The sequence below is a fragment of the Serinus canaria genome, chromosome 7, assembly GCF_022539315.1.
Source record: "Serinus canaria isolate serCan28SL12 chromosome 7, serCan2020, whole genome shotgun sequence".
NCBI lineage: Eukaryota > Metazoa > Chordata > Aves > Passeriformes > Fringillidae > Serinus > Serinus canaria.
Genome location: NC_066321.1, coordinates 12,941,566 through 12,968,953, shown reverse-complemented (window position 1 = coordinate 12,968,953; position 27,388 = coordinate 12,941,566). Strand labels below are relative to the sequence as shown.

Sequence of the window (27,388 nt, the reverse complement as noted above, 5' to 3'; positions counted from 1 at the left end):
GAAGGGATTTATTTACCCTCTGTTTTGTCATGGATATTAAAAGGTCAGATCCAGATCTGATCGTGAGCTTCATTATATATCTCTTAATGCTTCCAGGCCACTTGGATCATGAAAACTAAGAAAAAAATTGCAGCTAATGTGAATATTAATTGTGAGGGCATTTGATAGCCTTGGGAAGAGGAAACATCCCTCTTGGACACCTGGCAAGAATACATTACAAATCTAGACTTACATGAATCCAGGATAAAATTCAAGCAAACTTTGTGAAGTCATGCTGCAGTGATCACTTACACAGAAGAATATTAATTTGAAACTTGGTGATTGGCCAGCAGTGATGCAGGAAAGTTGAAGGTCATGATTTTGGCCAAAAAGAATAGAAAAAAAACAACCAAACAAAAAAATATAAAGGCTCAAAACTAAAAGATAGGACAGAGATATATTTGTACTACTAGTAAATCTTGCCATGTTCATTTTCTAAAGTGAGTAATAAAGAATTATTGGTAATTCTGGATTCATAATTTATTAATAGCACTGCAGGACTACATGTTGAAAATTGATAAAGTATATTTATCAATACAGCAATGAATTTAAGTGGCAGCACATAACTTCAGATCTTCTCAACTGGGTAGCCCTAATATTTTGTCAGCCCAACAAATCTTTTTCTTCTACCTTTAAGTTTCAATTAAAAGAAAAAAAAAAAGACAAGTGTCATCTACAGTGTTTGCAGCCTAAAAACATAAATCTCATTAAACAACTATATTATCTATTTAAAAAGTTGAATAAACTTTTTTCTCAGTTCCAATAATTAAACATAGTAAAACTTAATACAAAGATACAACAAACTTCTAAAGATTTTGTTAGTATCCATGCACACAATAGGATCCTGTGAGGCCAGGTACTTTTACTAGCCAGCAGTGGCCTGTCCAGTGTACCATTCCCTCCTTCCTGCAAGTCCTACCTCTTTGGCCAGGATGTTCAGGAATTCCTTTCCCTTTCCAGCTGCCCAGGAGCCACTCTGGCATTCCCACTCTCTCACCTGGGCTGGGACCGTGGTGCGCTCGCAGCTGCGCACCCAACGCTCGCAGCCAGACCAGGTTTCCCTAACAGATCTTGAAATAATTTCATCTTGATCCAATTAATAAATAAAATAACAGCTTGAGCTGGTGTCTCCAAGGGCAGACTCTGAACAAAGGAACCTCTGGACCTTTGTACCCTCACACTCTAAGGCAGGAAAGTCTGGGGGCTGTCAGCTCCTGGCCCCCTAAGCTCCACCTGCTGCTACTCACTGCGATCCCTGCACTGGACGTGCTGCTCAGTGAGAACTTGTCAGTGCCTTGCTAAAGGCAATCCAGGGGATGTCTCACTCCAGTACAAATGGTTTCCATGATGAGAACAGCTTAAAAAATTGGGCAGCACTGGTGACAAGTCAGCAGGTGTCCCAACTGATACTGGAGCAATTAAACCCCAAGCTGAAGAAAGCAAATTGTGACTAACCTACGGCATATCAAAACATGAATAGCATTATTCAGGATGTATTTCCAAAGAGGCCTTTAATGTTTTACCCACTGGGTAGCAGGTACAGAACTGCCTCCAACATCACCAGAAAATTGCAGCACACAAGGACTAATGAAGCCTGGAAATGACCCTTGGGATCACAGAATGAAGTCCAAGGTCACACATAACAGACACAAATAAAAGCCCTACTTACAGCTTTTGTTTTGAGAACAGTAGTGGACCAGAATCTTCAGTTGGACATGTGATTACGTTCTCTAGAAAAATTAGTATACAATGAGAATTAAGCTTGATGAAACCAAGACTTTTTTTCCTTGTTTTTTATTCCTGCAATCTTGAGTTCATGGTGTTTCTTATAGGAATGGTACCAAGGTATTCCCTTTGCTACTTCTCAGAGTAAGTAGTGAACTATATTTTTTTGTATGCACATATTAATGTTTAGTAGCTAAGTGGCAACAAAACCTGTGCCATAAAAGTTAATAAAAACACTAAAACAAATAGTATGTAAGAAAATTACATCCAGCAAAGCTGGTAGAAGGACTAAATAATATAAGCAGCAAAACTACACTGAAGAAAAAACCTGGAAAATAAAGGTAAAAAAGAAAGAGAGAGAGGTTCTATAGAAGGAACTCTACCAGTCTCTGTAAGCAGGGAAGATGACTCATTCATCTAAATAAACACTGAAATCTGCTGATCTCCATGCAAAGCAAACACTTTCATTGGGATAACCTTCACCATGCCCCACAATAGCACCTATTTTAACACTTGCAAATTTTCTAGCTTTCTTTTTCATACATAGTTTAGCTTTTTACTGAATGAGCAACTGCATGAGTACAGTACCTTGCCTCAAAGTATTCTGCTCATCCCTCTCAAAAAAAATCAATATTTTATAAATATGGTTTTAATACATTTATTATTACCTTCCTGTTCTACCTGCTATTTCACTCATATGCAAGTTCAGGGAATTTTTTGCAAGCTCGGTGTTTTGCCCAGTGTCACTGACCATCTCACACCTCGGCATGCCACAATGGCCCAAGAAATCTGTGTCTGCAGCAGGTTTTTAAAGAAAAGGTCATGTCTACAATACTGAATTAGTCCCCAAATGCACGCTGATTAAGCAGCCTTTGCTCCTCTCTTGCCCCTGACTGTCAGCCCTGCTAATTAGTAAAATCAAGCCTCTAAGCTCCCTTATCTAATGTATTCTTCTCTTCCTTTTTTTGGGAAGGGCAAGGCAAGGAGTGACAGCTCACATGTGAGATAAAAACCAACAAGCAAACAAAAGAAACGCCTTTTGTTCCCCTATAGTTACATCTATAAAGGAGGTACCTCCGAAGCCCTACAGAAGAAAAGAACAAGTGAGTGCTCAAGTTTGATTGAGTGTGAAGCCAACTTGCACAAAGTTACTCCAAAGTTTTGCAGTGAGCCCTGAAATCCAAGATGCTGAAGGACACAGCTGCAGCTCCCTCAGTGTGGAGGCTGACAGAGGCAACCATTTGTGCCGCTTAGCGAAACGTCGGTGCGTTTGCTCAGACAGCCAGCGACGGAGCGGGTTTAACAAGCAGGATAATAGCTCAGGGTGTCATTTTGATCTGAATGCATAATTAAAGGGGATCAAGAAAAGGCTCAGGTTTAGAAGTGGCCTTGAATATCTGCAGCCTAATTAGGATTGATTTTGCCAATCACTGCGCAGAACATGACTCTTCTGCTTGCACTTGTTTCCAGTAAAACATGTCAGCTGCCTAGAAATCAGCGTAGCTTCCACGGGCACTACCCGCCTAGAAAACGGTGTGGGCTCAAACCTGGCCTATGATGCTTAGATACAAATCCTATGGGCTGCTATCTTTTAGCTTTAGGTTACTCACGACAAGTGCAATCAATAAGGCTTGTTAGCCTGAGGCTCAGAAGGGCTGCAGCTGTTTTTTCATCTTAGCCTGTACGTGTAATATGATAGGGCAGTGAGGGGGCACAGATGAAGTGGCTTGTTATTTATGACAATATCAATCAATGCACTCTATTGCTAAATGAATTAAGTAGCATTGCAATAACTGGTTTTTCTGCTGCAACTTTGGTTTTTAAAAATTGCACAGAAGAGTGATATTGATCTGCCTAAGTCTACTGCCACTTTATTTCAGTTCTTTTGCAGTGGAATAGAGTCCATTCTACCACTGCCGAAAAATTTATGTAACCATAAAACTAGATTAATCTAAAGACTCATGAAAGGATTTGAGCAGATTTAAGCCTTTGAAATTTAAAGCTGGGATCCTAAACCTCCCAGGAAAACATCTGGTTGACCCAGGAGATTGACCATTGGACACAAAGGTTCCCCAGTTTCCTGCAGCCCTGTTTCCCCATATAAGTCAGATATTTTGCTGCTGCTTCTCCTAATGTTCTACCTGAAGGTGCACCTACTAAACAGGCAGTGGTCCCTAATGCCAGCAGTGCCCTTGATGCCATTACAAATGAAAATGGCTGGGAAAGAATACAAGATAACAAGAAAGAGACCTTGGGAATGAAACACCTGTGCTCATTGGGAAGCGAAGGACTCGGGTTCAGCTCAGCGTCTCATCCGAAGGAAGGCTCACCATGGAGCCATCATTTCTCCCATTATTTGCCACTAAGAGAAGAGTCATTTCATTCTGGCTCACTGGGCCAGAAGATCAGAAAACCACAGGGAACCTGAATGCGTCTCTGGGCCACAGCTACTCACCTTGCCATGGGAATACCTCAGGAAATGAAGCATTTGGTGTTGATCAGCTGTGCTTTCGCCCCCGAGGGAGGTCCAAGGCATACCAAGGCCTAGAAGAAGGAGCTCAAGGTAGCAAGAAGAACATGGCTGCACAGAGATAAATGCTGCAATTTCAGCTTGTAACCAGCTATTAAGAACGTGGAAAAAGTTCAGTCTATTTACCAAATCTGAATTACAGTGTCCCCATTTATATAGCCATGTGCTTGAAAGCTAGCAGGTATAATTGGGCCAGGAAGGCAGTGATTAGCATGTGATAAAGAAAGATTTCTAATTGCATGATTTAAAACAAATTGATAACAGACAGGCCACAGCTCACTGTCTATGGCTGCTAGACATGTAGGACTGTCTGCACTGCTCCTTCATCTGTGACATTTTGTTTATCACTCTGCCTGCTGCTACACAGACAAATAAACCCTCTGGGACCATTTGATGCTGTATTAGCTTTTGTGCTTGAATGAACAAGGGTCCCTAGAAGGCAGCAAGAGGATTCTAGTTACTTTGTAATCTTACAGACAAACAGCATCAAAATTGATATTCAGCTTATAATGGAATTCTGGGAAAATATCCAGGAATTTGGCTGTGGGTTTTTTTTGGTTTTGTTTTTTTTTTTTTTAAATAGGTAAAAACGTGGCAGCAGAATCATCTTTCAGTTACTCATTAGCATGCCTCTTTCTTTTAACCTCAAAGTCAATGGCATTTTTAGTTTTGGTAGATTTGTTGGTTTTTTGGTTTTTTTTATTTGTGAAGGGTAGAGGGCTTGGGACAAAATATTTTCTGGCTACAGAGCTGTCAAAAACACAGTCAAGAGTAAAATGGCTTCATAAGTAACAAGAGCTTTGGAGGCCATGAAATCAGATTATTTCCTTGAATGATAATATTAGGATGGAGACAACCAGGTAAAGGCTTTGGTGGGCATGAAAGACAACACAAAGCCTGAATCACCCCAATTAAATCTAATTTAATTGAACCACTGAACATCCAGCAGATAAAATGTAGAAAACATGTGGCTTGAAGTGTGAATTTTTGATACCCACTGAAAGTATCTCCAAAAAAGGAGACATGGATGGCTTCTGTGTGAGGTTTAATTGTGGGTGGTTTTTTTGGGTTTTTTTTTAGTTGCCTTTTTTTTTTTTTTTAAACCTGGAAGAATAAACAACTATTGCAATCAATAATGAGGATTCTGTTAGTGTAGATCAGACTTTGATTTGGTGTATGCAGCTAAAGGAAATTTGCTTCCTTCCACTTCCCTTTTACAACCAACTGTATGAAGTAAAAGTCTGGAGTAATTCCAAGGGACTAAACCAATTATGATAAATAGCTAAATTTGTGAATATGTAGAATCAACTGATCATTGCATAATTACTTATACTCCCAAGGCTATGGTAAAAACGTGGCAGCAGAATCATCGTTATTTTCAGCACAGTAATTATAAATCATCATCGTTGCATTCTTGCAGATATGGCTGGATGAATGCCACCTGAAACTCTGCCTTCCCTCTGTGCCTCAGATTTGCTTCTCCACTGTCCTATGAATTTAAGTTATTTGTACACATATACACACAACTGCACTGCACATTTGACAATAACTCTTCAAACCTGCCTTAAATATCTGTGAGTCTTTAATTTCGTAAGAATATTCCTTGCAGATCACCCTTTCTGTTAACCTTTATAGTGATGCATGCATAACCACATGCACATATTTCTCAGGCTGGAATAGCACACATATTTTACAGGGCTATAACCAAATAATGTCCATGGACCTGAACCAGTGTCCATAAACATTGATACCATTATAAGCCTTCAAATACTAATGCTAAGCACTAAATGCTGACCTCCAGCTTGGCAGAACAAAAGAAAGAAGCAAAGTTAGGTGAAGGACAGCATGAAATCAAGGCTTTATTTCATAGCAATGTGCTGCTCCTGCAGTTTGTTTTAAAAATCAGACTGCAGATATGCATTTGCTTCTGATGACTCTGGCCATCCACAAAAAGGTAGGCAAGAAGAAAGCCCCTCAAGATGAAGAAATTGGCAGAGAAACAGTTTTGCAGGGAAGAAAAGAAAAAGGAGAAAAAACAAGCTTCAGAGCAAATAAGACAACTAAGTAAGTAACTTTCAAGTTCAGCAAGTATGTAATTCCAAAGCCCCTATTCTGCAATATCTTATGTTGAGCACCTCATTACAGGTGTGGGATGAAATCCTGGCACCACTGGAAGTTTTATTACAGAGATATGTGGAATCAACATTTCAGATTTCCTCATTTCTAAATTGCTATGCTTCATGGCTCATTCTGTAAATGTAAATGCATGAGTTAAGTGCCCATATGTTTGCCAGATCACGGGCTAAAACCTTCATTCAGATGAGTAGTTACTTGTACCTGAATAACCTCACATATTTTAGAAAGCACTGTTCAAAGTCAGTTACTATTTGCTTTAAGTAGAGGTAACAGGAAGTGTCCCACTAAAAAGGGACACTAAGAACTTCCAGAATCTCTACAACTGTCTGTAGATCATTTTCCCCTTGATAATTTCCACTGAGAAATTAAACATACCTCTGAATTCTATAAATAAAGGCTATCTAGGTTAATCTGCTATCCTCTTCACTATAATATAAACTCCAGCTGGAGAAGCAACCAAAACATAAGCAGTCTATTGTGGCCCAGTCTAGTGGGAGAGTAGTTAAGGGAAAAAGTAAAATGAGAGAAGAAAAAACTAAAAAGAGGGGAAATGACATTAAGGATAGGGCATGAAGATGCTTTTTTCATTCCTGCAGTACTCAAAACTCCCCTTCTCCTGTGAGGAAATTCAGCCAACACATCCAGAAGCAACTAGACATGACCTCCACAGCCATCAGATTTCAAAGAGTCAGTTTCTTAAAGGATGACTATCTTTCCCCTTTTTTGTGCATATTTTCATGAGTCCCACAGGTTCTGCAGATGGTAAGACAGCAGAGCCCATCACAATGTTTTCTCCTTGCTATAGTATCTACACTTGAGATTTGCTGCCAACAAGGAGTTGCTACCTGTAAATGTGTCAATCATGAGCTACGTGACTGCGATACAAATCACAACTACTTGAAATTTTTGAAATCTTTCTGTAGGGATAGCCCTGGCTTTGGCTGACTGAATTTTTTTATGGTTTGTTGGGTATAATTTGTCAATACTAAGTGCTCTCTACAAAATTCAGCTGCACACTTCAGCTGTCTGCACTGACGTAATGAGAAACTTGGGTTCTCACTCTGGGATCTAACTCTGCTTTAGACATTACAAAACTGTTCTCAACACTAAAACCAAGATTCTGATCTCCCTTTCAGAGGAAACAAAACCAAGAAAAGGCTGCACATTTCAGTCCACTAATCTCAAACTTTTCTTCACCATAAATCATTCATGGATTTGGTAGTGTGCTTGTGAATTTGTAACAAGAAATAAGCAGAAGTTAGCAAGTGTAAAGATATTAGAGAGTGCTTATGAGGGATCCCATATTGGATGTACATCAAAGCCTGAATACATACATCTGGAACACAAATTAAAGGCAAGGAAAACTACTCATTGTGAAGACACATAATGAACAAAGTGACAGATGCTTGAACAATGATTCCACTGCAAAACAATGTAGAAGCCATGATGTGGAAATCTCTCCTAAATCTCTAAAGAATAGGTTTTTTTCCAGAGACTGCTTTATGGGAACAATACTGATGTGTGCCCTCTCCCATGGAGACAAAGTCTTTTCCCTGCAGTACTGTGTGATGCAAAAAGGCAGTATTTGTAAGGTATCCTCCAAGAGCATGACTCTTAGTATCTGCTCTCCAGACTAAAATCTATCTCTATTAATTTACTGAGTAACAGATCACAGAAGGCTTCTGGGAGACATGTTTGCAGTATTTTTCCTTTCCTTATCCTATTTAACTTTTTTTAACTGAAGCCTAAATAAGAAAGCATCTGCTGAGCATATGGAATTTACAAGTATTACCATTAATGTATACTGCTAACATTAAGATTTTTCCACCAGGCACACACATATTCTAAACTGGCATACAAACACTCTGAAGGACTCAGCAAGGAGAGATGAATAACTGTGAACCAGCTCTGCAGTGCAGCATGAGCATTTGTGCCCAGAGGAAAACAGAGGTTTGGGTCTGACACGGAGGGTGTGAAACATACTCTAGATGTTTAGAAAGTCCCCCTGTGTCATCAAACTAATAGAAATACAAAATCTGGATCCAGAACACAGACTGCAGTTTTCTTTTGATACTACAAGTAAACTCCTGCCCAGCAATCTTAAGAATCTCAGTTTTTCTCCAAAGCACACAGAGAAAAGATTTGCAAGCATCAGACAAAACTGGGTATCATGCCAGTGCCAGAAGGACCTGAACCTCTTGGATCCATAGGGATTTATGGAAGGAGAGTGAATAGAATTGCTAGATCGCCAGAACTGCTTTAGTCTTTAAAACAGTTCTCAATCAAAAGGTGTAAAGCTGTTTTGGATCAGCTTTCCCAAATTAACTAGGACAAGTTTGGATGCTTTCTTGACTGTCTATGAAGACAAAGACTCTCCTGAGGCAACCATGACATGGATTTTAAAATGGTAAATCTAATTTCCAAATGAAAGTTATTGTAAATGAAATCATTATTTTTGCAAGCTGAACCTAAACTTGAAATTCTCCAAGGCAAAATCTTTCCATACAAATTCTCCATAAAGTCTAGCAAACCTCATCTTGAGAGAGCTAGAATCTTCTCCAGAGAAGATTTGTTAATTCTTATATGGGAGTCTCCACATTTGAAATAAAAATGTGGCTCATATCTAGTTTCTCTGAGCACAACAGCTGACTAGTTTTTATTTGAGTCAAATCTCATCTCTCCTTCAAGCTGTAAAGGTGTCTATATATGGCACCTCTCATCATGTTTCCAGAACTGCATTTGCACCCTCAACTCTCAATATATAAGAATATTTATTCCCTGAAGGGCAGAAGTCCTTCAAGTACTGCTGTGTCAGGGTTTACTCTTTACTTTGGTCGGCTGAAGTTTATTTTTATGTTCGATTGCTAATGCTATAAATGTTAACTTATTTATTTGTACCTCAAGGGATCTTCTAAGGACTTCTATCTTTCCCCATTCCCTGAGAAACAGCTTTAGGAGTCATAAGTACAATTGGTATACTAACCTTCAAGATTATTGACTATATAAGTGTCTTGAAAGTTCTCAGGCACTAAAATTTGGGAGTCACTGAAAGATGTAAAATATGCACTACACATCTGGAAAGGCAATATATTAAAAGAGGTCCTTCATAACAAGAATAATAATTGAGTATTTTTTTTAAATATCACTATTTTCACTAATTGTTCTTTGTTTTATAACTAGGGAAAGATCTAATAAAACATATTAAATATTTATGTTTTTTCTATATTAATCATTAGAGGAAACACTGTTTCCAGGCTTGGACTATCCCAGTACAGTTATGGGCAGTTAAAAACCAATAAATCTCATAAAACTAATTTCTTAATGAAAATGAAAACAAATAATTTTAAAGCTCTTTATGCAAGGTAAAAAGTCCCCTCTTCAGCCTAAAAAAATAAATCCATATTAGCTGAAACGACCAGGGGTTTGGGAGAAAGGAATTCTGCAAAGATCATTTTTCTACCATGTTAAGATTATAGTTCTTGGTTTACATAAAAGGAAAAAAATAGTACTTATCAGACAATTCTAATTGTGTGACTACACTTTCTCACTTTTTTTTAATATATAACAAGGTCACCTTGGCTTACACAACAGTTAAGAAGAAAAGCAAAAAGAAGGCATTGGCACCTGAGTTCATTCAAGGAAGAACATTTCATTATCCTTACAGTCTGGGGATCCCTGAGGGGAAAGGGCCCCAGGGAAAGCAGCAGGCTCCCAATCAGACCATAAAGGAGCAATGCAGCAGAATTTCCACATGACCAAAGACACTTGCAGAACATGTGACCTTTGACAAATAGCCTAAGAAAATTAGTTTTAATAAATGAGGGTCCTCCCCTAAATCATGTGGATCCATCTGTTTTTCCATCTTCCCATTCCTGCATTGCCACTATGCAAAGATCCAATCTTAGTGCTGAAGAAAAGTTTCTGTGAAAAAAACACTTTTTCAAGAAGGTACCTCAGAAACAGTTTGTAGGGGCCTCTCTGCAGCTGATGGGTGTCTAACAGCAGGAAACACTGGGTACATTAACCCAAGGTGGAATACAAATCAGCTAACAAAGGAGAAAAGAAGAGGATGAGCAGAAATGGAAGACCCTCAGTTTCTGCTGCTGCTGACTGCAGATGTGATGAAACTGTTCTTTATTCCATCTTAGACACCGAACCTCTGGTCCTCTGGTCACTGCCTACAGCTCTCTACCTCTCCATCTGTCTCTGTCTCCCCTCATCTCCATTCCTCTCCTTTCTCCTCTTTCCAATCAGCTTGCAAGTATGTCTCATCACTGAACCTGGTAAGATCACACCCCTCCACCAGTCCTGGAGGGGTTTGCAATGGTTTGTTCATTGCTTGCCTCTCTTCCTCATGTACCATTTTCACTAGCCACAAGCAATAGGTTTCTATTTCTCTGCTCATGAGGTTCTCACTACAGGATTAATCCAACATTTAGAAAGGGCTCAGAGCAAAATCAGTACAATCTTGGAACAGCTCCTGAAGACCTGAACACTTCAACTCAAACCAGTTTATTTATTTGGATTAATCTAATCTAAGAGTGAATCAGTAGAAATGAAGTGACACACTTTTTAGCAGCAGGAAATTTGTCTCATTTTACAGTACATTAGAGTACAATAAGAGGACTCTTGTTAGTTGGTTCCCCACAAAAGAATTGGTTTTTCAGACAGCTAGAGCCACTCATTTGTTCCAAAAATGTACCAAACTGCAAAGAAACTCACTGAGCTCTCCAGGCATATGGATTACATAACTATTTGTTCCATATTTATTCAGAATTTTTAAAGGGACCTTTTTAAGCCTTCAAATGCCATGGAACATCATTTGCAAACAAAAGTAATGAAACGTGGTCTACTAATATAAAAGATTTGCTGTCTAAACTCCACCATCTAAGAGGAAATGTCCCCTATTTTCCACATTAACCATCCTAGCATGCCACAAACAAAATTTTCTGTCTTAGTAGATGCCTGGAGGGGAGACAACACTTTTCTGGCTGTGGCAAACAAAACTACTGGAGATGATTGGAAGACACTTATGTTTTGGGACCAGACATCACCAGCCAGAGCCATGCCAACCACTCTTCCCATTCCCATCCATTAGGGCCAACCCTATGGAGTCACACCCTATAGCTGCTAGCACAAAGGCAGCAGAGACAAGACCATGGAGAATATCCAGGATGTAGAAATGAGAATTTAGAGAACATGTCTCAGCCTTCCTGTGCGAAATGGTTACAGAAAAGATGCATTTCAGGCAATTTGCATAGGCATAAGACTGGGAAGTCAGTAACAACAGCACAAACTGTCAATAACCAAATTTCTTGCAACTTTTTCTGGGTCAGAGTGAGTTTCTTCCAAACATCATGCACAGAGAATTCCTGAGGACACTGCTGATAGATAACATGTTAATATCAGCATGAAATTATCTAGACTCCACCTTAACATCACTTTACAGTTAACCAACAATAAAAGCACATTGTAAGGTCACGGAATTCATACAAAATTCAGTTAGCTCAAGGCTAACTCCAGTATCTCAACAGTAGAGGGTTATTTGAAATCTAAGTAGATCCATTTTATTCAGACATATATCCACACAGAGTGCACTTAACAGAAACAGATATACTGACACTTTGAATTATCCTTCCAACAGAAGAACTGCCCTGGCAATATCAAGAAAGACAGATTCCCTGAGAATGTACTCAGGAGGCCACATTTGCAGCCAGCTCAGTGTGTGAAACCAGAATTAGAAACAAATTAGTAACATCCAAACAGCATCTCAGAATCAGGCAGTCTCAAATCTGAACAGTCCTAATTACAACAAAGGGATAATGGTTGCCTCTCCAAAATCTGTAATAACATAGCAATGAAAACTTCTGGAAAACCTTGCTTCCCTGCAGCAAGAATGAATTGCTTTCTTCATTCCTACTTGAAAGTAGCAATTGGCTTTTTGTTTCTTCTTTTTCTTTTCTTAGAGCAAAGGTGGAAAAGGAAATAATCCATAGATACTTACCACCTAACACTTATTTGACTGGCAATAATTACTGTGCATAAAGGAGTTTAAATATATCCTAATACTAGTATAGCAGGAAGCATTATAACAAGACAAGCAAAAACTCATCCTGTAACCCAAGCAAACAATGAGGGACTTCTCATTGCTACATGTGGAAATTTGCTCTGGTCTTGCTTGGAGGGTGTTAGGACTAGGAGCTAAAAGATGCTTTAGAATAAATTAGCACTATTATAAATCTGACAAGAAGATTAATATTCTAACTATGTTCACAATAATTAACTCACCAAAACAGTTCCAGAGTCATTATCCAGCTAGGGTGGAATGGGAAAGTTTACAGCACCCCTGTAGATTTATAAGCCAATTAAGGGTGACCCTCCTCTAGACTTCATTAGAAAAGCCTCTGGTTCAGCAAAAGCTCACACGTGCAAGTAAGAAGTTTCCCAATGAAAGGGAGTGCAAGGGATCTTTATCACCTCTTTTAAACACTTTTCCTGCTCCCCTGGAAATTACACATTCCTAATGCATCCTCAGCCTCCTGCCAACTCTCCAGGACTCGCAGAGCATTCTCACACATGCGAGAAGCGCGACACCGCTGGGGCACTGCTCTGGGAGGGGAGCTCTGCTTTATTCCCTGCAGGATCAAGGGGTCATGGGCCAGCACTAGAGGAGCACTTCAGACCTTCTGATGCAGCTCTGGGGTTAGGGTTCACAGCCCCTCTCCCACCCAGAGCCATCTTCTGCCTTCCATGTGCCGTGGACAGCAGATTTATTCACCAGCAAAGTCAGCTGATACCAGCTGGTCATTACTAACCAGCACACTCCTGCTCAGTATGCACTAGATGTGCATGGGACTGCACAGAGTGTCAACTATCTCCTTGCCATCTATGCCATTTTCCCTCTTCGTTGCCTTTCTGCACAGATTCATTGTTCTAATATAAAAGCCTTCTCTGCCACTGTCAGAGAAGTCTGCCTTTATCTCCAATTCCACAAGCTCTCCTTCTCCTTTCAAAACTCCGTATACAGAACATCTCTTTTCTCCTTTTGTTGCATGCATCTATGCCTGTTTCATCCCTTCCTTTGTGCCTTCCTGCATAATTGTGTTTTTCAGCTTTGTAAGTATTTTTCAATATAGATAGCATAAAAATTGCAATCTAAAATGAAATAGCATTGTATCACAACCCACATTTTTTTTCCTAGTAAAATACACAATTTGGACTGACTCAAGCTGTGAGGAGTATGCAGGTAAAGCAAATGCTGAATTATTCAACACTTAAAAACACTGAAAAATCATTTACTTGTTACAAGCAATAAGATTTATGTTTTATGTCTCCCAATCAATAGCTAGTGTGTCCACACATAGCTGATTTATCCATATTGAAAATATAATTATAAGTCTAGTTTGCTCTGAACCAGAGAGTCCTTTTGTAACAAGATTATTTAAATACAAATGGGGTTGGAAAATTGGTTTTAAATGGCTAATCTGTCTTGTCTTCAACTCCAGCTGCAGAATTTACTAACATCATAAACACAGGCTGAGTGAAAACTTAAAAGGTTTTCTGATTCTCCCTGTGATCTGTCTATGCAGTCCTCATTAACAAGGAAGTTGATGGGAGCTGTATGCAAGGTGGGAGAGGAGGATAATAAGCCTTGTAATCTCTATAAAGAGAAAGGGACTTTTACTGGTGATATGTCATATATGCTGGTGTGCAAACATCTGTCTTATTGGCAGCCCAATAAAGAATTTATGCACCCAGGTCTCCGATGCACTGCAAAACATCTCTGCCATATGGGTGGACCAAACTTATACCCAGAACAACTCCTCAGAGCATCAGAGCACTTGCAATAGGGACCATCTGACATTCTTGGGATCATTAGGAAAAGTTTCATTTGGACAGATTTACTTGGGGATTATTGAAGGCCCTGCTGCCTTCCTGCTGTTCCCACCACATGTGGCCAATGGCCCGATAATATGCAGTGGGGAAAGGCCCTATCCCATAACAAAAAAAATGCTGTGTTTAACTGTTAATTTTCTTCATACCAGTGTTATTGGTATGGGGTCTGGTTTGGGTTTGTCCTGGAAAGAGTCTTGATAATTGAGGGATGTTTTCATTCCTGCTGAGCAAAAAACATCACTGAACCAAAGCCAGCACAGATAGAGATTCCCAAGTCTAGAACTACCAGACTTGTGACAGATTGGTACAGGGTACACTGCCACAGATTGTGACAGTGGAGGCTGCCCTGGGGGGCTGCTCTCCCAGCCCTGTGAAATGGTCCACTACCTTAAGTCAAGGGCAAGGGTTCTTTCCTAAGGGGTGTGCAGTGCAGAACTTCCCTTACAGCTATTCAACAGCCAGATGTTCAGGACAAGCACCATGTTGTGCTTGTCCTTATTTCATCCAAGGGTCTGAAAAAACCTTTAACATTCAGCTGGACAGTACACTTCTATGTTTCTTCTTAGTAGGAAAAAACCCTAAGGAAAGGATAACTGCCAATAAAAGAGGAACACTGCACAATTTGAAATTATAACTCTATACATGCTTCTGAAAGCCTCTTTGGCTTTCCTATTTGTGCTCTGAATGGCTCTCTAGATATAATTTAATTCAGTGAAGAAAATCCAGAAGTGCCAGGGAAAAAAAAAATCCACTTTTTTTTTTAGTTAGAATAAAAATTGTGCAGAAGGAATTCTTGATCTTCATTAATTCCATAAGTAGGCATACACGCTCGTAAATGTTAATGAGACTTGCCAGTACAGGTGGACTAAAGTGTCTAATGAAATGTCAAATGAGCCCACTTTGGATTTACATTATCAGATATCTCCACCAGGAAAGTTTGGGGAGGCATCCTAACAAACCCTTCAAGCCCTCTGGGAACATGGAGCAAATGGTTCTTCTGGACTGGAATTACATTACTGGCTCACTTGGTCAATGTGACCCCTACAAACTAAGGTAATGGGAAAATTATCCAAATCCTTTGTTTCCTTTTCCACACCCAAAGTCGATTTCATTTTTCTTCAATTATAGAGAATATTATGTTTTGTAGCCTATGGTGATTTCCACTGGAAACATGTTCAAAAATTCTCTCTCCAGAAAACAAGCATGCAGGTCTGCTAAGGCTTTGGAAGTTGTGTCACTTTCTGCCCTGAATCAACTTTATGCCTGATCACTCTAGTAAAACAAGAGAGCCCAAGCTGCTTATAAATCCTAATTCACTGTTAAATGCCTGCTAGGCTTGTTCTTATTCTCATGTGCAATATTAGGTGCCAGATAAGAAACTCATAAATTGAATCCTTAGGGCATTAAGATTTGCTGTGGTAAACTCTATTTGTTGTCTTTTCAAGTTTCCCTTTGAGAAGAAAAATTTAGAAATATAAAAGTGTTTCCAGAAAGAAAAGGACTGAAAAGGTTGACATGCAATAAAAAATTAATTTGTCCTAATCCAAATTTTTAACAAGCCACAAAATATTTTCAGGCAAAGAAGCACTTAACTGACTCCAAATCTGTAAAAATATCTCAGCACAGATTTCAGATTCCCATGGGTGGAAGTGAAGAGACAGATTAAATGATCACTATATTCAGTCCAAATTCCACAGCTTTTCAATATATATATATAAGAAAGATATATATATATATATATATACACACACATACAGTATATACCTATATATACATACACATAGTACATATACATATTTTCTATATATATATAAATGTGTGTGTGTGTGTATATATATATATATATATATATATATTTGTAAGTATCAGAGCAAAGACAGCCTAACATAACATTTTAAGTGACAGGTGAAGCACTTGACAACTTTATGACCACCTTAGGACCCAAGCTGCTTTTCTAAGGGAAGAAGGATTTCATTAGCTTTCCCTGAATCAGACCATGATAAAACAAAGTGATGATACAATGGATTTTAGATGCACAGAAGTTCACCTCCCAGTACATGCATCTCCACTGCCACCACACACTTGGGGAAAAATTAAGCAGCCCCTCTCTCCTCTTCCTGCTGTACCCTAGCTCCCACCACTCACAGTCATTATGTTCTGGAAGCAAAATCTGCTTTTGTGACTCAGCATTTAAGCAAAGTATTAACCAAAGATAAAACATAAGCGTACTTGGTTACCCTTAACATGCTCCCCTTTATTTTTGTGAAGAATCCGTTTCTTTTAACACCACGTATTTTCAAGCTACCAGAGCTATTGATGCACAGAACTACACCACATAGCATGGAGAGAATCCCACCATTTTTTACCCATTCACTAACTATTGATATTTTCTGTACAAAAATAAAAGCTTTTTAACTTTTCCATCCACACCTGTGGTGCCACTGCTGCCCCCCATGCACTCCTACCAACAGCACCTGGCACAGCCACACACTGAACCTGTGACACAGCAATGGTCAAGTCTGCATTAAAGTATTAGAAAAAGCCTTGATCACTTTTAGTGTGTCTCCTCAATCATCCCACAACCCATGCTGCAGATCCAGCCTTCTCCAGCTGAGGAGCAATTTACCACCCATCTTCCTCAGCATGATCTCTCTTGTTCTGGCCAAACATGTACAAGGCATAGAATTAATTTTCATCTTTTCCGGAGAAAGCACGGAGGTGATTAGCCCCATTTACCCTGGTGTGCCTGAATCAGAGCCAACCAGGCACAAAAGCACACAGGTCATTTTAAGTGCTCTGATCATCCTCATAGTCTGAAAAGCAATGTACACCTGAGGGCCTAAACTTGTATTACACAGACAGTCGGTGACATAACCCATATAGATCAAACACCCCGTGGGGTCGCTCAGGTCTGCTCTCTCACCACTGCAGCACTCCTCAGATGTGAAACCAGAGCTGCTTCTCCAAACACCCAAATGAACCTGAAGCAGAGAGCTCTGTGGCCAAAGGCACGGCCAGTTCAGACCTACCCAGACGGCGTCGTCCTGTCTGTACTGCTTCCAGTTGCGGCCGGTGTCGCTGAACATCAGCGCGTAGCCGGTCACCCAGTCCGAGCTGCCGTACCTGCCCTGCGTGGCCACCGCCACGATCTCCACTCTGTCTCCCAGATCCACCTGCAGCCACTGCTGCTCGTTGGACTCCAGCGGGGACCAGCCACCAGCTCCTGGAAGATTGGACGAGGAGAATTTAGATGACAATGACAGCAGAAGAAAGTTATGGTTGATAAAGAACCATTAAATTATTTCAGGTCGTCACAGAGGACTCTACTTGAGCATGCAGCTGTTTTTTCATATTTTATATTAGGAAATACACTATATGAGGTGCACTTCCATCAGGTTATCTCCCTTAACCTAAAGCTCACAAAGAATTTTGAATTTCCAAGACATTTTAAGGAAATTTATACTTTTTCAGCTGTACAAACATCAATGAGGTTGGCTCATGCTCAATCACAAAAAAAAACCCAAAAAATCATATTTATTCCCTCCTTGCAGTTCTGGGAATGTGAACTTGTAACTCGCAGTTTGCTTTGATATTTTCCTTTTTGCTGTGTTCTGAAAGAAATGCAAAGTGGTAGTTATTTTTATTTGAGCCCCATTAAGTATTTAAAAGAATTGTTTAATTACAGCTTATAAATGCAGTTCAGATAATTTGTTGTAAAGCTAGAAACCATTTGATTGAACAACTGAAAGGACTGCCTTCACACTAGAAAGCAGGCTGTCTCTGACATGAGCTTGTAATTCATATTTGTCCTTTAAAAGTAATGATTTGCACTATCCCTTGAATTCCTTCATTGGTTAAACAGGCCTGTAGAAACACCAAGGCAATGAAACAGAACGGTAACCACCGCTTGCATTTTACCACTTTGCTCACCACAATAAATGGAAGATTATGATTAAAAAGCAAACCATTCCAGACTGGAATATATTATTTTATGGTCTCCTGCTATCTTTTACACCCTGAAATTACAGGCTATGTTTATTTTCCTTTAACTTGTTTCTCCTTGCACACATTAATTCTCAGCATACACCCAGTGTTCTATTCAGCCTCACCAGTAAGCAACTGATGCAGCTATGAAGAACACAAGCCATCAACCAAGTAGCCAAGACAGCAAATTTTGAGGCTGCCACTGCTTCTGCAACCCAACACCATTTTGTTTTGTGATTATTAATGAAGTATGGAAAAGCCCTCCAGTATGACACAGTGAACACAATCACATTGGGAATAAAACTGAACATATGTGTCTCAAAGCTGCTGCATGAAAAGTTTATTGAAGTGAACAGAGTTGAAAGATTAATAAATGTGGTTTCCATCAATGAACTCAATTTCAATAACTCTGCACTTCTACAGATATTTTTTTTCCTGGATGGTATTGTAGTTTCCAACTCACAATTGAAATCCCTTTCTCTAAGAGTAGGTGTTAGAATTGTATTTACAATTTATTAATATAGGATTTATCTGAACTCCTGAAACAGAACCATATCTATTCCATATCTGTATTGCTCCTGCTCCCCTGGATGACTCAGCCTCCATTCTTCCACAAGAACTCTCCAGGGAAAAGAGTTTGCAACCAAACCAACATATACTGCTTCTTCGTGGCATGATTTACCCTCTTCAATCACAACAGAAGTCTTTATCATCACTGATTATTTTACCTGCCTTAAATAGAATACTCTATCCTATGAGCACACCATGAAACACCTAATGAGAATACTAGGAATTTCATCACTGATTTCTTCTTTGCCTACTTTATAGCTCTTTTAACTCCATACCTATATATAGCTTATATAATACCTCCTGTTAAAAGTCCTAACAAGCTTACCTCCCACACCACCGATTTTTATTTTGATAATTTAAGTGCCATATAGAAAGTATGTTGTCTACCTTTAAGGTACAAACTACAGAGCTGTATTCAAAGACAACAAACCACAGATTTCTCCTACACACCATTGTGACTATTGCACAGAGGAATCAAGGGCAAACTTCCTTTGGATTCTAATATCCAGTATCTAAAATAGACTCTAAACACAGTAGTTGCTGCCTTTCTTTTTTTTTCCTCCAGTTTTATTCCAGGAACTGATATAAAAATCTGCTTCAGAAGTTCTGGCAAAGTTGTTCCATTAATGACTCAAAAGAGCTTATTCTAGATGTTTTCAGCACATAATAAAAGAAAGTTGGCATTTTCATCTTTCCTTCCTTCAACATAGAGAATGACAACTAGATGAGGGAAAATAACATGTAACAAAAATATTTGGTGAATTTTACATTAAAAAACACAAAAACTTTGCTTTCTATGTTCTATTTTATACAGAAATTCTTAAGCCAAACCTGTTAGCACAGATGCTTCCCAGCAGTATGTCAAACATCATAACTAAATATCTACTTTATGCTTTCTCCCTTCTGCTGCTAGAAGTGGCAGGAATGTGATACAATTTCAACAAAAGTGTTTGGCTTTACTGTGCACTGCTATTTTCCGGCTTGAGCACAACACCACAGGCTTCTAATTTCGAAGTCAAACAAATGATACACGCTGAACAGAAATTTGGGAGATCTGTGTTGAGCTTGAGCCCTAAAATCATAGATTGCACGGTATCTCTGAACTGCATCTCTCTTTACATGACAAGCACATTTATCTGCTGGGAATGTCACTCTTTAGATGCAAGCACTGCAGACACAGCACTGCCACCTGCTCGTAGCATCAACTCTCCAAAGCTGGTCTTCCAAGAAAGATCATTTACAGCCCATGTCTTCACAGAACAGCAGCTGCTTCATACATTTTTTCCTGTGGAGAAGCAAGCCCACTGTGTTTCCCCTCTCCCAAACCTTCCACCATTACCATTTCCACAGGTGGACAGTAATTCTGCTGCTGGTAAGAATGGCAGCTAAAATCCTGGCAACAGCAAAGCTGCACTGGCTGCATGACTCAGGGCAGAACTGAAGCTTTTCCCACTGGGCCTCTCTCAATTCTGCTAATAAAGCAAACATGTAGCTTCTGCTTGCTTCTGTGGTTGTCCCAAATCCTCACCAAATACTGCTGTGAGTTCCAAAAATCAATAACTGTTCTTTTTCCTCCACATTTACTCCACCATACACAGCAGGTGGCACAAGAGATACTGGCATTGTTTCCAGCACAGTCTGTGTTTGCACACTTCTTTTATGTACATCATTCCTGATAGTGTGTCAACAACTCATCCTGTACTTTTTTTTAGGAAGTAGCAAAAAAGCACAATCAAAGCAGAGCAACTGTTTAGAGCCCTTTGCTCCTCTACCCAACCTTGATGCTTGCCCTGTGGACTGTTTGCCAGCACAGGCCCAAGACAAAGGACAAGAAGGCTCTAACAGGCACCAACATGGGCTACTGAAGACACAACTTACAGGACATCAAGTCCTCTGAACAGATTCAAGCATAACCCAATGTCTTTTTCCTGCAATTGGGCACAAACATATTGAAAAGGACCATATAACTTTTTTTAACTGTGGCATAAATTCAAACCAGACAAAATATTTGGCTTTGATTATGCCCATCAGATCTGCACACATGTTTTAGGTGTGTTAAAATGTCACATGGGCTCTCACACAAAAACGAGGGAGACAGAATGCTCAGTATTTCCCTTTTCTGCCCACCAAGTACCCACAGGCATTGGCAGGATTCTGTCCATTGTGCTACACCATCATTCCTCACAGCTGACACATTTCACATCTTCTGGGAATCATTTCAAAGGAGGCATTCAACATGGTATGGTATTGGGAAAATACCCCAGTGGAGAAACAATACCCCAGGAATCTGATATATTGTTCCTATTCTCCATGGCAACAAATCATAATGTTAGAAATATGTGGAGAGCAAGGATCTGATGGTTTCTCAGCTGGAGACCCATATGATTCCAAGAAATATGATCAAATACTTTTGTTTCTTTTTCAGACTGTTTGCACATTTTGCCATAGTTGTTTCAAAAATTGCAGTTAAGCCCAGTGTTACACAGTCAATGCTTTTTGATGTTCCCCAGGGCTGCTCAGGATGCCCATACTTATTTGTAGTTGATTATTACAAAGCAAAGGGAATTATTATTTCCACCCTACCTGCCTTACAAATAGCTCAAATGGCTTTATATACAGTATATATTACTAAAAGCTCCTGGACTTCCCACTGCAACTAAGTGCTTCCCTGCTGCAGAATTTTGCTTTAATGCCCAGATCAAACACTTCCTGGCCATAAAATAAATTCTTTTTGACACTATATATGCTTTATATTCTCATACATAATTGCATATACTGACTACTCAGGCTGAGAGCTAATAAGAACTGAAAAATCTTAGGTGATACAGTCATACTGTAGCAATTTTCTTATTATTTTTCATTATTTATTTACTGTATACAGAGAAGCTGATAAATCCCTCTCATGGGAAAATAATATATTTCATACCTCAGAATCTTATTTATCAGAATTATACTAGCTCTTTAGCATTACCAGTACAGATTTATCAGCATTTTAATTAAGCACTTTCAGCTGTTCACACAAAGCTTTACTCATGGGTACTTTGTGTGTTTGTTTTTCTAAATGGCACATTCCACTACTGCAGGCCTTTTTTTTTAAACAACAGCCTTTTACTTATTGTTATCTATTACTAAATAAACTTGATGAATTAGTACTTCCTGCCAATAAAGAACTGGGTTGTGCTTTATAAATTCATCTTCACTTGTTGCATTCGTGTTTACATTAACAAATATATTCATCTGGCTTTCTACCCAGAGGCTCTGTCCTTTGCAGCACTGTCTTATCAATTACAAGCAAAGCTAAGCCAACTCATCAAAATATTAAACACTATCAGAAAGCCACAGCCCAGTCCTTGTTAAGAAATATTATTTCTGTAAAGATATCTCCTATTTGCATTCAAGTATCAGTCCAAGAAAGTTTCAACAGCCACCATCTATCACTGCTTGATCCTCCAACCCAAGCTCAGGCACTGCTATGGTGAGAGTAGACTCAGTTGTCTTCACAGTATCTGGTACAGGGCTAATTGTGCTGGAAACAGTGTTGACACAACAGAAATGTTTCTGTTATTGCTGAAAATTGCTAAACACACAGGCCAAGGCCTTTTCTGCTCCTCAAACCCCAGCACTAGTGAGGAGGGTAGTGGTAAGCAAAATTTGGGAGTGGACACAGCCAGGACAGCTGACCCCAAGTGACCACAGGGATATCCCATCCCATATAGCATCATGCATCACTTACAGCTGGGGCATGCAGGAGGAGGAAAAGGATGCTTAGAGTGATGGCGTCACTTTTACTCTGGTGATTCTCTGCCCCATCCCAGCAGGGGGAGGGTGGCTGTGCAGGGCTGAGCTGCTGTGTTGGTCCAGGACATGTGCTCAATGTGGGCCTCAAAGGGTTTGAGATAATTGCAGATTTGATTGGAATGTACTAGATTGAATTTACAGCTGTTACTGCTGGTTAGCTATTAATCAGCAGCTTCTGTGTTTGCCATGGGGCTTGCTTCCCTTACTGCTTATTGGAGTCTACTGCTCATTAGTAGCTACTTTTTGATTTTGCTGCTTGCTGTACTGCTTATCATCTGACTGCTGGGCCTGGGAACATTTTGATAACAGCAGTGCCCATGCTCCTGGGCTGGCAAGTGGCCAGGGCATCTCTGCTGATCTGTGCCCTGGGCAGGCTGGAACTCCAGTGTGAACTCAAGCCAAAGGGGTCTGACCTGTGGACGAGTCCCTGTGGCAAAAGGCCAGCCCAGGTGGCTGTGGCTGTGAAGAAGCCCGTGCCAGAGCAGTAACATCTCAAAGTGCCTGTGGCTGTGGTTACAGCTGTACCACAGCTGGCACCTCTGAAGGGACTGTGGGCCAAGGGTAAGTGCACAGTGCAGGAGGTACTCCCTGAAGCACCGTGGCTGAGCAGGAGGCCGTGCTGGAGCATGTCAAAGCCCACCACAAAGCAGGGACTGCAGCCATGGGGAAGGCAGGAGCAGGTTTACCTCTGAAAGGACTGTGGCTGTGGTAAGGCCATGTTGGAGTGAGCAGCTCTCTGGGGCTTCACTGTTTTTGAGGGTTAAGGCACAGCAAGTCCCCACATGAATTCTGCAAGCACTACAACTGTGCATTACCACACAAGTCCATGCAGCAAAAGAATTAGACAAGGTAGAGCTTAGCTTCTATGTCCCTGTGCAGCTTGACTTGCAATACTGATTTTGAATCACTTCCTCTTTTCTACAGATAAAATTAGTTATTAGAGCCATCTGCACAATCACATAAGCATATCTATTGACCAGCAGTTGGAGACAAAGGCAGGGCAAATTTAAATATCATGCTCAATGTTTACAACTTTCTTTAGTTGAGCAGTAACCATATAACCTTTTACTTCTGGGGAACTCTGTTTCAAGAGTTCAAATATGATATTGTAACTCCCATCTAACACTTCTTTAATGGCCAAGTAACTCCTTACCATTAGTGCCAAGCATATAGGAGAGAGCCCTTTACTGTCTTTCTATAGATTTATCAACTGGTGTTTCATTAAAACAAACTTCAAAGTTTAAGAATGAAAATTTTGATTTATTTTCAATTAAAACCTTTTGTCTAGTAGGGATCCTTCTAGTGTTTCCAAAAATGAAATTCATATGTAACATGATAATACATGGCTTTCCACTTTTAGAGGCTCTGCCTTGGAAGTAAGATGAAAGCTGACAATCTGAATTTACAACAGGATGTCAAATGATGCCCAAAATACTGCCAACTTCTCCTTTCTGGTACTGTGCTTCATATTCACAGTTCCACCTGGAGTGTGAACTCATTACCTGGACCTCAAACATTCTTGATGGCAAATGTCTGAAAAGTTGTCTTTCACGTTCACTATTTCTGCAGGGTTGTGTAATCATTGAATTCCACTGGAATTTTATACCTTGTTGCTATTATCTTGAATACGTTTTAGAATAGGTCTCAAACCTAATGACCTTTAAATGCTTAAAATATGGGAACTCATCCAAAGCTAAAGACTGTCTGAACTTCTTTGATGATATCTCTACAATGGAAGAGGAGATCTTCACAATTAATAGAAGCTTTCTATAATAAAGGAGGAAATAGCTCCTACATAGCACACTCTCAGGAGCATAGATTAACAGCTCTGTTCAGCTTGGCTCTGCATACAAACAGCATAGAAAGATATTCTTTATAAAAGTGATTAAAACAAATAGTTTAGGCATTTCATACTGCAACCTTACCATCTCGCCTGTTGAGTTTTGCAAAGCTGGGACTGTGAGTACTGAAGAGCTCAGAGGAACTGGTAAGGGCAGCTGAAGGTAAGGGAGATACCAATGCATCATCACAATTATCTAAAAAGGAAAACAAAACATACAGAGGTCATCATATGAGCAACACATATGCCAACTTGTGCTATTCCCAGGTGGTGTTTTTCCTACTTAGCAAACAGAGAATGGACATACAGCACACTTGTGCTTGAATTCACATATGAGAATTGAAATTTACCCTCCAGAATGTCCCAGTCTGGTGGGACAACAACCACATGGGAGCTGCTGTTTAGTCATCAATGGCTTGGAAAACTGGAAATGTCCTTTCAGTCAATGAGATTTGACTGTCTACCCTGCAGTTAAAGAGGGCATTAACTCACATTGCAAAAGCCACTGCAGAAGTGCAGTAATGGCCTGGCAGCCCTTAGAGAACACCCCAGGTGTTCTAGATGCAGTACAGTTTTTCCACAGAACAGGTATGTAATGTAGGAATTGCATCTTCATACTTCTGTGTGGAAATGACACACAAGAACATGCTGTGGGGGGTTTACAGCATGTAAAAGTGTTTTCATGCTTCACAGGTGTCTCAGGCTGCACTAGAATCTCAAAATATGAACACCTCCATCATTTATTCCCCAAGCTCACACAGACGTGCAGGGCCAAATTAGCTTTGTTCACCCAAGTGAGCATTGTCTACGTTTCTCCCCTCTTTCTTTCACAACTGCTTCTGAGGACAGATGGGCTATGCTAATACTCCAATGGAATTTTTGAGCCCATAATGTTTGAACAGGGACAGAATTAAATAAAGTAAATTTTCTCATTACAATGCTGTCACATTAACACTCAAGAACATAATGCGGCGTTTCAGTAGGGAATAATAATAATAATAAACCCCTCTCATTTTTAATTGAATCTCCCATGAAGCAAACATGGACCTAATTACTGGAAAAGGCCTGCAGGTCACCAGGATCTCAGGCCACCACAGCGTTCTTGCACTCAGAGAGTAAATACTCAGTTTGCAAGGATTGGGGGGAGGGGGGGAAGGAAGGGCTACAAAAGACAATAAAAGTAAAACTTCCTGGATAGTTATGAAAATGAATTTAGATTATTCCAAACCTTAGTGATACCTTTTTCATATTGAGACAGATTACATTAAAATATTTCTCATCCCTTTCCACAATGACTCCTAAAACAACTCAGATACTTTTGCAATCAAAATCCAGCTCTATATGAAGGAAAATCAATGCAATCATTATAATTTATACCAGTGCATTGAATGATGGATCTCAAAACCCAAACTTCTATCCAAAACCTCTTCTATCTCTTTGATTCCCAAGAGCAAAAAGGCCTAGCAAGATCTGCAAGACAGATAAATTAGGGACAAATCTGCACTGATGATGTAGCCACAAGGATAATTAGCCAACAAAACAAGTATCATGGTCCTGAGCAGATTCCTTACGACTTACACCCTTAGAATCTCAAAGAGTGGAGTGCTTGAGGTCTCCTGGTACACCATGAGACCAGGCCATAGCTGTTGTATTCAGACCTAAAAAATCCCAAACAAAACACCTGTAAATTGAGGGTCTTAAATTCACTGTCACTCATGACCTGAACAGAGATTTAAACAAAGATTGGAAATGGTGAGTTCATGAGGGCACTGAATTCACCCAAACTTCTGCATTCAATAAAACCAACAGAGGGGTGGGAACCTCTCAAAAGAAAGTCTAAAATCATGGTGGACAGATCTACAGGACCATTCAGCAACATTTAAAACAGGAGTCTGGAAATAACTGAATGCAGAGATTTCACTTTAAACACTGTGCAGACTGCTGGCTCTCTTCAGCTCCCTGTGGTTGCTCCTGGGCCACGAGAGAACCCAGCACATCAATCAGCCTGTGATCCAGTTGTCCACCACTGTTCCCCAAAGGCAGGACTGGATACCTACGGGACACTGTATCTCAGCATCACAGCAAGAGGAAACCATTTCAGAGCAACACATTTAAGGTTTTCCCTGGGACCTCAGGAGGCTCCAGGCTGAGAAGTGACAATTAGCTCCTGTAACTATGAGATGCTTTATCTAAATTTCCATATCCTTTACTTCTGTTCCAACGCCCATTTATCTGTATCACTGCTGATACAAAACTGCAACATCATTTCCACACTAAATTCTGGGATCCTTATTTTGCTTTGTTCTAAAAAAGAAAGGGGGGAAAAAAAAGGAAAGAAAAAACAGCTGAACTACAGCTAGGAAACCTTCCCTGAATTAATATCTAACTATAAAAACATGGAAGTTTAGGGCTTCAGGATTTAGTACAGAATCAAAAAATTGATGATAGTCCTGAGAGCACCAGGACTAATACAGCCCAACTTTCAACAGATAAGAGAGTAACGATTGATTGACTCAGAGTACATGCAGGAATCTCCTCCAATTGAAGATTATTTTTGAATGGATACTCTGACAAGATGCAAGGTCACTCTTCTGCCCTTCACTCAGTCAAAACTAACTTTGCACTGAACCAAGAGCTTTACATGCACACACCTTCAATGCAGAACACGCCACAATTTCTACATGCTAAATGCAATTCCAGAGTACAGCAAAGTGCTTGGGGAGATGCACCAGTCAACTTGTACAGGCACAACAATCCAGGTCATTTGCAGAACAGCTCTGAAACATCCCTTGTCAGAGGCCCAACATGTACACCTTTGAGACTGATCTCTCTTTGTAAAACTTAGCTGAGTTCAAAAAGGTGGGATGTGC

At 39.9% G+C, this 27,388-nt stretch overlaps 1 protein-coding gene across 1 annotated transcript in view; it reads right to left on the bottom strand.

Moving 5' to 3' along the window:
* Positions 1-26,159, bottom strand: part of CNTNAP5 (contactin associated protein family member 5) — a 200,963-nt gene extending 174,804 nt beyond the window's left edge. Inside the window, 3 exon segments of the mRNA XM_050977015.1 lie at positions 17,356-17,549; positions 24,604-24,714; positions 26,144-26,159. Coding sequence (XP_050832972.1) covers positions 17,356-17,549; positions 24,604-24,714; positions 26,144-26,159 — 321 coding nt within the window.
* Positions 26,160-27,388: the final 1,229 nt, after the last annotated feature.